General features: G+C 44.8%; 1 protein-coding gene across 1 annotated transcript in view; it reads left to right on the top strand.

The window, feature by feature from the left end:
• Positions 1-15916, top strand: part of EPAS1 (endothelial PAS domain protein 1) — an 87347-nt gene continuing 71431 nt past the window's right edge. The window contains exon 1 of the mRNA XM_012804036.2: positions 1-381. Within this exon, the coding sequence (XP_012659490.2) occupies positions 356-381 (26 nt within the window). The 5' untranslated portion in view covers positions 1-355. The remainder of the gene's footprint in view (positions 382-15916) is intronic.

A 15916-nucleotide genomic window follows, 5' to 3' on the forward strand; every position in this document is an offset into this window, starting at 1 on the left:
TTTTTTTTTTTTTTGAAAACCTAGACAAGTGACTCCTTTTCGAGGGAAAAAAGAACTTCGGTTCCCTTCTCGCTGTCCTTTTTTCGAGACTGACAACCTCCACCCACTCCTTTCCCCGACCCCGCCTCCACCCGCAGGTTCCTCCCAGTCACCTTTCTTCACCGCCCCCCCCCGCACCTAGCCAGCCGCCCGCAAACTTCCACCTGGCTGTGCGGGCGCTCGGGACCTGCGAGCACTAGGACTTTTAACACTCGCCCGGGCCGCGGGGAGCGGACGAGGGCCCCAGCGAAGGCAGCGGCTGCAGCCACCCGCCAGGAAGCCCAGGTGCTAGGCTTCTCAAAGGGCCACAGCGACAATGACAGCTGACAAGGAGAAGAAAAGGTAAGCGGGCGTCCGAGCAAAGGAGAGAGCTGGTTGTGATAAAGGCCTGGCTGCGCGGGGCTGGCGCAACTGAGATTGGGAGGGGGGTGCGGAGAGGTCTTCGAGGCCCAAAGATCGGTTAGAGAGTTCTGACCCGGAGAGCAGGTGCTGGGTCCGGACGCGGAGCTTCGGCTTCGCAGTGGAGCGTTGTGTGGCTCAGAGTAGGAAATCCGCGCGCGCAACGAGGCCAAGAGCCCGAGGGAGACGGCCCTGGAGGTCGGAGGTGCTCCCCCAGTACCTTTCAAAATCTCCCAGCTCCTGTAGTAGAAGACTGTGGCCAGCGTTTTGAAACGTTTCTGGGTTGATGCCTTCGACTTTCTCAGGTTTCTCATGCGGGGGCAGCATCCACGCTTCTCTTCAACCCCGGATCCCCCGAGTCTTTCTAAATGTTCTCCCATGCCCGCGCTGAGCCCCAAACTGGCAGGGGGCTGTAGGCAGAGCGCGACGCAGGGACGCGCCCCCGTGAAGCAGCCAGGAACCTGCTGAGGCTTCAGACCCCACAGAAGCTTGGGGGATCCCCTTCCCTCACCCTGCACCTTGATTCCGCTGGAGAAAGGGTAGTACGGTAGTGACCTGAATTGCCCTGCGGGGGCAGGTGTCTTGGTGCGCAGGGAGGGGCTGGCGACACTGGGCGCCCCTGGCAGGTCCTGTTGTCTGTCTCCTAAAAGGACAGAGAAGGGCAGCCACGATCTGCCTGCCTGCCCTCGCGAGCCTCTCCGCACTGGGTGAGAGGCAACTCCGGCCAACTCTCGCTGCCCTCCCGCCCCCTCCCGGCCGCTCCCAGTCTGGTCTCTTTATGAGTTAGAATGGGAGCGCACTGCGCGGCCGCCAGATGTGGGTACGGCCTCACCTTCCACAAGTGCGTGATGCTTGCTGCCGGGCCCCTCGCTCCTCCTATCTCCGCTCGTACTGTCCCAGTAGGCTGGAGCTTCCATCCTTGCGCTCGGCGGCAGCTTGGCAGGGCTAGCCTGCTTGAGGCTGGAAGCGAACTTGCCGGAGACGAGAGGTGGGGAGGCAGTGAGGTGGTGCGGGGATGAGGAAGGCCGTGCTGTGAAGGGAGGATGTGACTGGCCCGAAGGGCTCAGTGCCTGGGTTGGTTTGCTCTTGTTCCAATTTACACTGCGGGACCAGGACCAGAAACCGTGTATTCTCCAGTCGAAAGCTGCGGTTCCCACCTCGGGGCGCGATAAGGATTTGATAAACGGGAGCAAATCGTGCCCGTCCTGGCCAGGCGCCCAGACCCTTCACTGCAGGATTGCTAGGGAAGGGGACTGGGTCCCCCGGCTCCTTCTTCCCGGCCGCAGCCCCTCCTCTCAGGTCAACATCGGTCCCTGGGCCTGAGACAAGTGAGGGAACACGGGGGCCACCCCGGAGTGGCCCTGGGGTCCTGTTCTTTGAGGGTAGAGAAGCAAAGAAGACTTTATGATTCCAATGCATTCTGTAAAACCGATTATAATACCAAAAATTATTGATGAAACAATTTTTAAAACCCCAAATTTATAAAGAGCCTCTCTGAGAGCGTTCTCAGCTCCGGAGATGGCGAGGGAACTTACAGCAAACACATTTTACAACTGTGATGCGTATCAGCGACTGTCGCAATCGTCGAGGTGGGGCCTGATGGTAATCTTGACAAGTGTGTGAAATGTCAGCTTCTTCTGCGCGCCTCTGCGCCGCGTCCCGTGGGGTTTTGTACTGTATATTAATTGTGACGAGAACCTTGGGAGCAGGGGAAAAGTGATTTCGACACACCTGGCCACAGTACCTCCTTCGTTAGAGGGCTGGCGGAGAGAGAGAGGGAGTCAGAATGGGAGCTGGAAGAAAACTGCGTAGTTAGACTCCGCGGAATTGGCGAGAGTGGCCGCTTTAAGAACCACTGCGGGGACTGCCTGTGAAACGCCTCGGAGGCCACTGTGAGCTGCAGCGGCGGCGCCGGGCTGGTAGCCGCGCCAGCCTGTCCGCCCTCGGCGACCAGCCTGGACTTTTGCACCGCAAAATGGCAGGGGAAACACTGTAGCCCTCGCCATCCAGAATCCTGTGAGGCTGTCCGTTTCCTGTTGGACTGATTGTCTGGAGACTCGTTTATTTTCCACGCCTGGCTGTGTTGGAAGGGATTCTTTAGGGCCCACGTTGGGATTAAAAAACGTGAACCCATATGGTGAAAGTTGATATTGTCATGGAAGCAGCTATCTGTAGCTTTCCTGAGTGCCTCACAAGAGCGATGTGACACTGAGGGAGCTCTCCCTCACGATTCTGCCTACCAATTCTTAAAAATTTGTGTTTCTTTGGTCAGCAGAGCCATTTCTTCCCCCAAACTCAAAATGCACGGAACATTTTCAATGTTTCTTCTAACAATAGCCCCACAAGAAGTTGGGCAGATTATTTTGTTCCAAAACGTTCATGTGTGGATGGATACGGTATAGTAATAAAGAGTTTGCTTTCTGAACTTTGACTGACTGGTCCATCCCTCTCATAGAAGGTACTGCTTTTGGTGACAGCAGATATCAAAGATGTCAGAACTGAACCTTGGTGAGGGTACTGCACTTTCCCTCCTTTTTCTGCACCCATCTATCAGGAGGGAAATGGAAGACTTGTTAGCCAGCCAGGGTTCTTGATTCTAGGAATAGCTAGAAAGCGTCTGGGTGATTTATCTCCTGATAAAACAATTTCAGAGTCCCTTCTCTGGGAGAGAAAAGATTGTGGAAGTTCTTAGATGTGTGGAGGCTGGAGAATGGGTCAGGTAAATGTAAATGAGATCCTTGGACAATCAGGGATCAAAGTCCAGTCCCAAAGCCTGACCAAGGTCCAAGCACCTTCCAGGATCCCAGTATTGTTTAGTGCAGGTGAGCTATGGAAGGGGAATTGGAGACATGTGGATCAGAAGTTTTCAAACTACCTCCCTCTAGCCCTGATAGCTGGATTGTGTGGTTCCTCTGCTAAAATGAAATCAAATCAGAATTGATACAACAGATTGTGGTTCAAGTATTTAAGTATTAATTCATACAGCTTTAATGAAGTTCAAAAGAATGCCATGGCTTTGGGTCTTTTCAGTTTTGCTTAAAGAGAACCTAGAATTATTTTATAAGAGATTGTGGAAACCATCTAGTCAAATCTTCCTCTTTAAGGTTAAGAAAAACTGAGGCCCAGAGAGATTAAGTGAATTCTCCAATGATGGTAAGGATCAGAACCCTGGTTTACTGCTTGCAATAAACCAGTATTTTGTTACTGTTCACAAAAGAGTATGCCTAGCCCTGAATGACCCTCAACAGTGAGGATGGTTTCTAAAGGATTAGAGTGCTCTCCCTTAGTACACCCCCCAAACCACTGAACCTTACAGAAAGGAGATTTGCTTTTGTAGATAATTATAAAAGCCTTCAGGCTGCAGCAGGCATGATTCTCTTTGCTTTTTGCACAGAAAGGAAGCAGAGTTGGTGTTGGTCCCAGTGTCTCTAAACTTTGAGAAGTATGAATTCATTGTCTTGGAGCTCTCCCTTTATTTCAGTTAGAAAAAAAATTCTACTTACATAGGTCAAACTCATTAAATAAAACCAATGCAAGGACTGCTCCCCAGTGGAGCAGATTGTTTTGTGAAGTAGAGGACATTCAAGCAGCCCCTAGAGCAGGGGTGGGGAAACTTTTCATGTTGGAAGGCCTCAGTTTGGCTGTAATCTAAGGCCACATTCAAGAAATTTCAATTAGATATACTTACAAAACGTACATTATTTTATAAAAATCTAACTGCTATGTACTCAATAATACCAAAATTTGAAAACAATTTGTTAATTTTAAAGGTAACTAATCTTTTGATGACTTTGCTGTTTCCTTTTTTTTGGAAAGTATTTGAATATTGGTGGCAGCATGTGGGTCTTTGCAGTTGATCCAGATGGATATCAGTCATTTGTGACCTGAAGGGCACCTTGATTTGGGTTAGGGAGGAGAATGTAGATTCACAGCAATAAGTGGTTGAAAACCAAGAAGGCATTTTTTTAGTCATGTTGCCAAAGGTGTGGGTATTCTATTGCATTTTTCCACGTTTCAGTTGAATCTTTCTTAGCATCAAACAATGACTTTAAAAATATCATCTACTGAGCATGAAATCAATTCCATCTGTAGTTCTGCAGGTGCCTTGGTGATATCAATTAGGTGAGGCTGAAATGCTAATTTGCACGTGATGTCATGATTCCTAAAGTCAGTGAACCTGTTATTGTACATGCATTTTCCAATTAATTGGTCTATAACAGCTGCATGTTCTTCAGATGATTCCCATATAGCATCCTGCTCATCAATGACCTTTGCTAACTAAGGAAAATGTTCACTCGAAGTTTACTTTTGAAGAAATGTTTTGAAACAAGACAAGGACTTTTTCTTTTTTTTGGCTGGGGTTGGGTTTGAACCTGCCACCTCCGGCACATGGGGCCGGCACCCTACCCTTTTGAGCCACAAGCACTGCCGCTGATAGCTTTTTTCTTAATGCTTAGACTTTTTGGTCACATATCATGTATAGACTTTTACCAGGTTGTTTTGATTTGACATATCACAGAGAAGTGCTGCATTCCTGTAGAAATCTTTCAATAATTCACATTGCTGATTCTATCCTTTGTAAAATTCAACTATCTGTTCTTACAGAGATAACATTTTGGCTAATACCTGTGCCTGTTATAGCCGACTGTACTTTAGAATGATATAGCAGATCCACACTGAATACCTCATCTTTCTTTTTTTTCTTTTTAAATTGAGATAGAGTCTCGCCCTGGGTAGAGTGTCATGGCATCACAGCTCATAGTAATCTCACACTCTTGGGCTCTAGAGATTCTCCTGCCTCAGCCTCCCAGGTAGCTGGGACTATAGGCACCCACAATGCCCAGCTATTTTTATTGTTGTTTAGCAGGCCCAGTGCACATGGCTGGCACCCTAACCCTATGGGCGCCCCAGAATACCTCACCTTTCAACCTTAGCATGTTATGAAACTGATGAGTCAGTGTTGTACTGTTTGTACCAATATAGTTAACAGTACTTAAAACTTGTTGCAAAATGTCACTTAAAATAGTGGCTTTGGCACAGAGATTTTGCTGATAAAATGAGAACATTAGGATATGTTAATACTTTTTTAAAATTTGTTTTATAAACCCTTCATATTTTCCTGTTGCAGAAGGTGCACTGTCTGTCCATATACTCACTAAATGTACCAAATTCAGTCCAACTTCAAACATTTATCTTGAAAGTCATGCAAAATATCTATTTGCATGTTCTGTTCCCAAGAGTGCCCAAAGCAAGTAATTCTTAGTAGCAAAGCAAATCTTCTGTTATGATCTCAATGAGCTATAAAACCCGTTCAGAGTCAGTTATATCAGTTGATTCATTCAGAGTAATTCAATATATATTTTCCTTTTGAAGTATTGCATGAAGTTAAGTTGAAGGTTAATTCATGCTGCCTATCAGGTATGATTCTCCTTGGAAGAGGCAGTTGTTTGAAACTTTGAAACATTATTGGGGCTCTAAGCATCCTACAACTTCAGCAACACATTCTTTCATCATTTCTACTGCACTGAACAGCTTCCCTTTCTTCCTTAGTATATATACTACTTTATAAGTTGTTTCAGTGGCGTTATTTCCAGGTCTTATTGCTGATTGAAATAATTCTCTTTGCTTTTGCTTTTCATCTTTAATCTCTACAGTATAACCTTTCATGCCTCTCCCTCTAATTACAGTATTTGTGGTCCTGATGAGTGTTATAGCGCTCATGAACATTCAATTTTTTTAATGTTGATGTTGCAGCATTGCAAAGCAAGCAAATCATCTTATCTTTTGCAGAAATGACATAATATTGCAATTTCCAGTCCTCACTAAAAAATCAGTTTCCTCCTGTTAGCGTTCTCTTAGTTGTCTTTGTTGTGATGGGCTTTAAGCAGACAGAATTAAAAAGTACTATTGAGCTGTAGAACTATTCACAAATTCCACTTCAAATACAAATATAGTGTACCATTGTCAAAAGCTGATAATAGACTAGTGTCTTTGACCTCCCCCCCATAAACTCTTGCCAACCAACCTCATGTGGTTGTGGTGCCAGTTAGGTGGGCAAAGTTAGAACTAAATCATGAGTACAGCAGTTGTCAATAAAACCTGTAGGGCTTACTAATGTTCTAATTTTGCTGGTATATCTGGGAGGATTGTTTTGTTGAATTTTATTTTATTCTTGGTATTTTAAGTGTGTCCATTATAAAAATAAAATAGAAATATAAAAGATGAACAAAAATATGTTAATAAAAATAAAAAAAATTGTTCTATAAAATTTGGATTCAGTCAACAGGCTGCACTAAGGACCTAGAAGCCCACATGTGGCCTTCAGACCGTAGGTTCCCCACCCCTGGCCTAGCCTGATTCTTGTGCTGGGTAAGTCAGCATTTTTACTAGGAGTGGAAATTGCAACAGTTTAAAACAATTTAATTCACTTAGAATGTAAATCTCTCTGTGTGTGTGTGTGAAGGGGAGTGATTCTCAACTTCCTAGGAATTTATTGTGTAAAAAATAGAAGGAACCAATTAGATAATTATCGGTGCTCCAGGATTTTAGCCCAATATATTTGAAAATAATTATTTTAAGAGTGAAGATTTTCCACTTTTTAGTCCGTCTGTTCTGTCTCATAATATTTGCTTTTTTATTTTCCCTAGTTCTATCCTTTACCAACATACTAGTTTCCCTTTTCATTTTAGCCAAATCTTCCCTTTTGCTTTCAGTACTGACCATCGCTGGTAGTTCATAACGGGTCTAGCTTTCGTCAATATTGTCACGTTAGCAATGTTTGTTCCTGGGGCCCAGTACCCTTTATCCCACCCCCACCCCCAGTACGAGGCTTCTTATTCTCACGATGGAAACCATCTCTGCTATTCACACTAAAGTATAAATTGGTGAGACAACAAACGTGTACTGAATACCTCCTAATCTAGCGAAAATGCTGAAGAGAAGACTAAGAAATAGGGCAGATAGTCCTTGTTATCAAGTTGCTTAGACTGGGGTAAGAAAGGAGATACAGGAAGTTAGCTGAAAATATAAGTAGCTGGCAGCTTGCATGTGACTTTTCTGTAGGACTCAAATATTTTGAAGCTAAAGATAAGAAGCTCTGAGGAGCATTTTAGGCAGTAAGCACATATACAAGCATAATTATTTAAAAGTATTGTGTGTGTGTTTGGGGATGGCAAAGTTGGTTCATAGTGTCCCTGGAATCACACAGGGTGAGTGCCGACCAGCAGTGTACACACTGGCTCTGAGGGGAGGTCCAAGGTGAGTTGGGGATTTGGTGTTTGGGGGTAATGAGAGTGAGGAAAACATGAGGGTCCCCAGACAGTGTTCCCTCCCTATCATGTGACTCTGACATCATAGACAGAAAGGGCCCACAAATTGAATGTTTGCTGTTCTTTACACACTTGCTTTGGGTGAGGGAGGGGCATAGAGGGGAATCTGGTAGGGTCCATGTACAATAGGACTAGCAGTTTCTGTTGCACTGAGGATAACAGTGGAGACAGCTATGACTCCAGAAAGGCCAAGAAGGGAGATGGAGCTTTTTAACCAGGCTTTGTGAATGGGGTTCTGGGGATGTGTAAATCTTAAATTGTGTGCCAGGTATATAAGCATCTTTTCCTGAAGGAAATCTGTTTAGCTCTCAATAGTGTTTCAGAGGTTCTGTGATCTGGAAAAGGCAAGTCCTTGCTTTTGGATGTCTGATTTGGTGATTCTACTATGTGTGTTTCAGGATCCTTCTGTTCAAGTTCCCAGCAGTTCTTATATTTCTCTGCCAATGTGTTTCCCTGTTTTAGAGGGGACAGAGGAAGGTGGTGTGTGCATCTGGTAAAGATTCTAAGGTGCAGCATAACCTGTCCTGTCCCTGGCAGCCACCTAACAGCTGCCTTCAGTCTTGGAAGAAAGAGGAGTTGAGGTGATTCATTTTGTTGTGTTTCTTAAAATGGCTGTGAATATAGATTTATCCTCATGTTTTCCTTTATCCTCAAATAGTTAAAGGTCCTTCATGCACTCAAAATGTATGTCTCCTTAATAGGAATTCTGTATGCAATAGAACACAACACAAAACTGAACACTGGTCTTATTAGCCAGAACCATTCTCAGAACTTTACGTGGATTGATTCTTTTAATCCTCATAACAGCCTTGTAAGATAAGCCTTGTTACTATGCCCACTTCATGGATGGGAAAGCTAGAGTGCAGAAAGGTTAATTGCCCAAGGTCATATAGTAGAGCTGGGATTTGGCCAGGGTAAAGTATCTCTAGAGTCTAAACTCCCAACCAGCTCTCCAACCTCCTTGCCTCACCTAAGCTAGCTATAAAGTATTTAATACCATGGCTGACTCGTGTAGTAAGTACTCTATAAATGATAACTGCTTTTGTTGCATTTATAATTATTATAATTACTTTTCTCTTCTATGACTCACCACTTGTATCAAATCTCACAAGCAGTTAGGGATTGAAGAGCTGAAGAGTGGACTTGGAACCCTTGGAATTTCTTATTTTTTTCTGGGTTTTCCTACACTCTGACAGGAGGTGGTTCTCTACTGCCTGAAGAAGTTCAAAGCTTTCCACCTCCCACCTTTTGCTGGTGGCAAGACTTCAATAATTACTTCAGCCTTCAGATTCCATTGTGCAGGAGAACCTGTTAGAAGCTTTTCCTCTGTGGCTTCTGAGGAGCCATCTACAAATCAAGATGCACAGGACTTCCTCTGGCTCTTTTGATCCTTTGAAATTGCAAACCCAGGAAGGAAAGAATGGATGGGGGGATAAAGAATAGCTGTGATCACTGAAGTGATAATATGTTACATTTTCATAGAGCTCTTTTTCCCATGATCCCTGAGCCTTCCCAGCCATCACCCTACTGGCTTGTACACTGTGACCTGGAGGGCTTCTTGAGTTTTCCTGGTGCTGTAAAAGAGAATCATGTTGACACATATTACAGTTGTGGTGGCTGCTGCACATCACAGTCCATATGGTGACGACCCATTGGTAGGTGCCTCTAACAGCATCTCTGATTTTTAAGTAGAGGTCGGGCATAATTTGGTGCCAGTTGTCTGGTCTAGCTGTTAAAAGCCACAGCACTTATCTGAAAGCACGAAGCCAAGAGGGCCCTTTGAGATCGCTGGAGCCAAAGAGACAGGTGTGGAATGGACAAGAATGTTATCTACTTCCAGGTGGCTTTGATTTTTCTAATTTCTCAAGAAATACTGGTTTGCTTGACTGCTTTAGGCTATTTGCAGGGGCCTCTTGTATGTCAGCAAAACTCTTATTATATGGTGTCACAACCAGAAGCTTCCCGTGCTACCAGGAGGCATATTTCCTTTCCCCTTAACTTGGAAAGATTCTTCACTTTTAAAGTTATAAGTAATTTCTATGGCAGATAATGACTCTGAGAAGCACATCCTTTTCTCATGTGGAAAAATATTTCAGAAAAGTGGCTTGTCGATAAGGTAAATGACCTCATTTAAAAAAAGTCTTTATTTGCCACACACTCATCTAGCATTTTCTCAATTCTACAAAGCCATGGAAGAGGATTGTTAGAAATATCTCATGTATTCTCAGTGACTTCTGGAACAGTCCTTTTCCAATGGAGTCCTCCAACCAAAAAAGAAAAACATCAAACCTAAGAGGTAAGTGCTAGGAATCATAAAAGACTAGTGATTTTATTTGGTTCGGCTGTGTAATCACGCCTGAGCAGGAAATAGATCCCCTATGCTATACTATGGTTGTGATGCTGGAGGTAACCTCCACAGCTATGTTGGCTGCCCCAGATATTAAGGGTATAGCCCAATAGTATTCTGAGAAGTTAATCAACTCTGTAACAGCTTTAGTTGAAATTTTTTGTCTCTTTTTTAGTCCACGGTGTCCTGATACTAGCAAAGAGTCAGTGGCTTGCTATGAATAAGAGGGTACATGGGCTCAATCTGAGAAAATTCAGAAGCATTTTATAAAGCCTTTAAAATACGTCAGTTAAAGTATATGATTACTAGCAACATGGGAGGGAGAAATGCTTTAGTCCAGGAGTTTGAGTCCAGCCTGGCCAATATAGCAAGGCCAGGTCTCTTAAAAAAAAAAAAAAAAAAAAAAAGAAAGGAGGAGGTAGAGGAGGAGAAGGAGGAGAAGAAGGAGAAGAAAAACTAGTTGAGGTGATAGCACAGGCCTGTAGTCCTAGCTATTATCACAGTGCACAGGCCAATGGGGTGATGACTGCGAAGGCTCAGGGCTCATCAGAAAAGGCAGAGTGATCACTTGAGCTCAGCGGTTTGAGGCTGCAGTGAGCTATGACCACGCCACTGTATGTCAGCATGGATGACAGAGACAAACTCTGTATCTTAAAAAAAAGGTGTGTTTTTTTTGGTGGGAGATAGTAATCATTTAAATCACAATGCTGTGTGTCTAGCCACATGGCATTGACCTCTGTCTCTTGATGTGGTATTAATACAGTATTAACAAACACACATATTTTAATCCTGATAATAAATTTTCAGACTGCCACCACTTTGGATAAGATTGCCTCTGGGTAGGAGGTAGGGAAAAAGAAGTGCAATGCATTTTCTTCACTTTGTATTTGGGAAGTGGAGCTGCTGAAAGAAGCAAACCGCACCATCTGCAGGGGCCCCAGGTGTGGTGTGAGGCTGGGCCCCTGTTACAGGTAATGAGCCAGGAGCACAGCCAGCGGTGACTCAAACTTCAGTGCGGCTCTTCTCATTACTAATGAGTAATTACAGCAAATATTTACAGGCCTCCTTCCTACCTTTACGACTTCCTGTTGCCAAAGCACTTTGGAGTCTCGAGAAAGATTGTCCTGGAAAAATACGTCATACACAGTTGCAGGAAAGAATGCCTTTAAGCACACAGAAAAAAATCAGTTACTGGGTTTTGTTTGTGAATTCCATGTAGGAACAACAGAAAAATATGCTTATGGAGGGGGTGCTGGAGAATCCTTTCCTCTGAATTTCAAGAAAAATTTTAAAAATCACTTCTGGACTATCAAATATAGGAGGAATTGGACAAACCATGTTTCTAGAGGGCGTTCTAGCTATAATAGGACTGTGCAAGTTTAGGAAAGGAACATTTGGGGTCAAAGTGTATGTCATTTGATAAATGCTCCCTTATGAACATTAATTAGCCCTACAGTATCTGTCTGAATGCAAACAATTGTACTTCAATGTAGTAAATCAGGATATACTACATATAACATATGCCATGTGGAAGAATTCAGGGAGCTAGAAGAATATCGTTCACCTTATAAAGGATTCCCAGAATAAATCCTCATAATGCTCATTTCTTGTACAGTTATGAAAGCGCTCCAGTGAATTTGCTTTCTCAGTAAACTTCTGTAAACCACTGTACCCTTGTATTTTTCTCCTGTGTTTCTAAAAGTTCTCAGATGCTATTTTGGAATGGCAGCATTTACTCCAGCACTGGCTGAGGTTGACAAAGCTAATTTTGGTGCCCAGGGTAAAGGCAGAGAGAAGTCATCTGCAGAGCCAAAAGAGCTTTCTGGTGCCTGGGTTAGGAGCAGCGTGGTGTTACTGGATGCACCACATTTCAGCTTTAGAACCTTTATTTGTGGGCTTGCACAACAAATGTTTACCCAGATATTAAGATAAGGAAAGTATGAAGGTCACATTTTGCTGGTGACAGGGGAGCTTCTATAAATGTAACCATATCACTGTGCAGCAGGAATCTGTCTTTTATTCTATGCCCAGGACTTAGGGGTATTAATGGAGGGTGGGGCGTGAGAGCTAAGACTCTCCTTGGGTGTTTTGGCTTTCTTGCCTCCACTCTGCTTATCTTGCCTCAGCTGACATGCCCCTCCCTTTTGGTGAGGCCCTGCATAGTGGTCAAGAATTTAGGACAGAGCCTGGTCTGTGTGGCTAGGCCACCATGTGCCTGTCTCCCCTTGAGTCTCCTGGTGTTCACAGCCATCAGTGCCCTGGTGCATTTCCCTGCTGTCTCACTGCTGGGAGGCACCCCAGCTGCCAAGGTGGCTTCCCAGACCCTCAGAAGAAGTCTGCTTGGTGCTGAGCTTGCCCCTGTTTTAGGCCGCCTTGGTAGGACTGCCCTGTCCTGGGAGCACAGAGAGTCTTCCCAGTGGTAAAGGGATTTCTTTTGTAGATTTAGGTGTTTCTCTTCAGGATCTCCAAGGGTTAGCCAGACATTCAGAACCTGAATGAAGACATGGGTCCTTGGCCTAATTTCCTTCCCTAGGGCAGCCTACATGCCATGGGGATTCACCTCACTGTCAAGGAGTGATCCCACCATAGCTCCCTGCCTTATCCCCCGCCCTCAGTGTGCTCCTGAGTTCCTAATACGCAAACCTCCTCTCTCTGCCCCAGACACAACACTGCAACATTCATCCCCTCTCTGTTCCCTCTCTTCCTACTCAAATAACTCCCACTTTCCTGGTGTGAACCCGAACTCCCCAACTTACACAGATCTTTCCAGAGTAATTCCCACACTGGCACCTTCCCCTCTACACATTACATGCTTCTGATTATGTTTGCCAACGAACCTGATTATGTGTCCTTGTTATCTAATGACATTTTATTTGTTCTCACCTTTCCAACAACACTGCACGTTGCTGACGGGCAGGGGATATCTAAGTTTCTGATGTGCACTGTAATACGTGTACCTTGCATTTTTTGAGCTTTGAAAGCATGCTCAGTTTTTTTAAAAAATCATAGAATTGCTTTGTTGCTATCCTTTGAGTTACTTGGAAAGCCTGCCTCTTGGGCTCTACTTTCCCTGTTCATGTTGATTTGAGCCCTTTACTCATTTCCCTTTAAAAAGAAAGGGACGTCTTGTTGATACATAACTTTATATCAGCGCAAACATCATGCTAGTACTATGTCAGTGCTTCACTTCAAGAATGCCCTATACACTCAGGCAAATACCAGCCAAACAAAAACACCCTAGCTTAATCCCAAAGTTTAATAGCTGAGTGGAGAAGTTGTGCAAGAGGGGACCAACTCTCAGTTGAGAGTCCTCTTCCCCCGGAAGCCTTCTCTGGTTAGCTACGCACCGGTTACCCTGGGTTTATAGTTTTCTGTCTGTATTTTGTTACTTGTATGATTCTTTTACAACTTGGATTTCAGTGTGTGTGTATATCTGTCCTTGATCACTGCTAGATAGTAAGTCCTTCAACAGCAGGGATCCAGTCATATTTTTCTGTGGGACCCATTTTCCCACAGTGTTGAGAACAGAAGTCTGTTGAGGTGTTCAGTAATTATTTGAAGTCTGAGTAACTTTATGTCAGGAACTTTGGGAGCTTATGGAGGAACTTATGGAGAATTGGAAGCACAGGCAGACACCTTTGCTTAAAGCAACATAACCTACATTGGATATCCACCCTGCACGTAGTGAGGCTGTGGGGATGCTGGCATCATCATTATGTGTAAATGTTTGTTGGTTACCTACCAAATTCAGGTGCTATACTACACAGTCAGGTTACAAAGAGGCATTAGGAGACCCTGCACTCAGGGGCTCCTAGAATGATTTGTTGAAAACAGTGTAAGATTTTTTTTATATATCAGTGATGTCCTAGCCCTGCCTTCATGATGTTTCCATCTCATTAGGAAGTTAAAACTACCTTAGATAAAATATTGGGCACACTGTGAAACACTGACAGGAATTAAGTGAGAGTGAATAAAGATCAATAGACCTTGAGTGTTGGGAAGAGTTAGAAAGAGGAGTGATTAGCATAGATTAGAGTTTTAATGGAGGAGCGTGAAAAATCTAGGTCTTAAAGATTAGGTAGGACTTGGGTATGCAGATGGATGTGGGGTGTTCTAGGTGAGGTGAACAGTATGAATAAAATGAGAAGGCAGGAATAAACAAGGCGTGCAGGCCAGGGCTGGTGAGCTGGCTCCTTCCAGAGCTGAATCTGGAGCTCTGTTAACAGACAGGAGATGAGGACCAGGCCTAGGCTGGTACTGGGAAGTTTAGGGACAGGCCTTCCTGAGTCATGGCTTGATGGAATCTTTGGGCTGCCTTGGGGCCACAGGGGCAATGCATGCCTCCTCTGGGACATGAAGAGCTGCTCAGGGCACCCCCACTGTCCCTCGACCCAGGAGCCTGGCTCTAATGTGAACAGCACAGTGTGTTTGGAGGGGCATGATCATCTTCTGTAATGTTGACCTCAGCTCCTCCATAGCCCTTAGGAAATCAGTCATCTATGAATGTGCCCAAATCACTCTGGTGTCTATTTCTTTGTGGACTGTTTACCCTTCAAGGTAATAAATGCAAAGCATGAGTCCCCCATGTGTGCAGTGGGAGCTGGAAGAGCACAGCTTGCCACCCCTGACACGGCAGTCACCCTCATCCCCATGCTCTCATTCTAGTGATGGAGGCTTTGTCCTCTGGATGATTTGGTAAAGCCTTCATTTTATCCCTTCTTGTTCTTTCTCATCCAGATTCTAGGTTTTTGAGTCTGATTATTATAAAATTTAGAGAAGTCCCTTCAACATCCCACTATTTATAGGGAATGAGACAGTCAAATCCTTGTCAGAGCACGCCTTTTATCTTTCTCTCCCAGTAACTGTTCATTGCACACCCTGTACAGGGCGCTACGGCCAAGCTGTTCCTTGACCTTCTCCTTTCCTGGTTGTTGACCAAATCATTTTCATAAAGCCCTGGCTCTGATGTTCTTGGGCCAGTTCTGCCAGAAGAAGGGAACAAAAAAGAGCTGTCACTTAGGTAGGGGAACTGGGGCTTTCCCCTCCCCCAGCAGGTGCAACCTTTCCCCTGGAGGGATATAGAAGCACTTAAGGTCACAGCTGAACACTTGTGGGCCAGGCCTTGGCCCAAGATCCCAAATCACTGGAGAAGAGCCCACTCCAGGGACCAGATGAGGCCAGTGAGTCTCATCCAAGTCACTTCAGCTCCCTCTGCCCAGTGGTACTTTGAAGGAAGCTATAACTCCTAAAATCTCTTGGCTTGGAATTTAATTTCGTAATGACATCTACACATCTGGTCTCTTATTCCTTTTCTATTCCTCTTGTAACAAGTTAACTGGGAAATTCCTGCCCTGCACAGGCAGGATTTCTGGTTCAGTGGTTGGCTCTGCAGCCATCTGCTTCACAGTGCCTACTCTGTGCAGGCTGCTGAGTGCTGGGCCAAGTCCAGGGAAGGGTCCTCAGGAGCCAAGTGGAAAAAAGCCTGGACTGTCAGGACCAGCATGGATTGCAGGTGCCAGAGAGTTTGGAGCACAATACAGCCCTGCCCAGACTTGGGGGCTGTCTGGGGTTTTGGGCATTCCTTGGGAAGTTGTCTCAGGGGTACCCAAAGTAACTCCCTATCCCAGAATGTGGTGTCTACCTAGATCTGCCGTGGCTAGAAATTGGAGTCTAGAACCTACCTTCTCACAGCTTCAGGTAGGCCTCAAGAAGGAAAAGCAAGGTGTCCAAACCAAGCTTATCTGTGACTAGCTATTTGTTAGGGTGTGAAGCCTGGGTACATATCAAAATCTATTCCTTTGTG

Source organism: Otolemur garnettii, unplaced genomic scaffold, assembly GCF_000181295.1.
Source record: "Otolemur garnettii isolate 467f Iridium unplaced genomic scaffold, OtoGar3 scaffold00024, whole genome shotgun sequence".
NCBI lineage: Eukaryota > Metazoa > Chordata > Mammalia > Primates > Galagidae > Otolemur > Otolemur garnettii.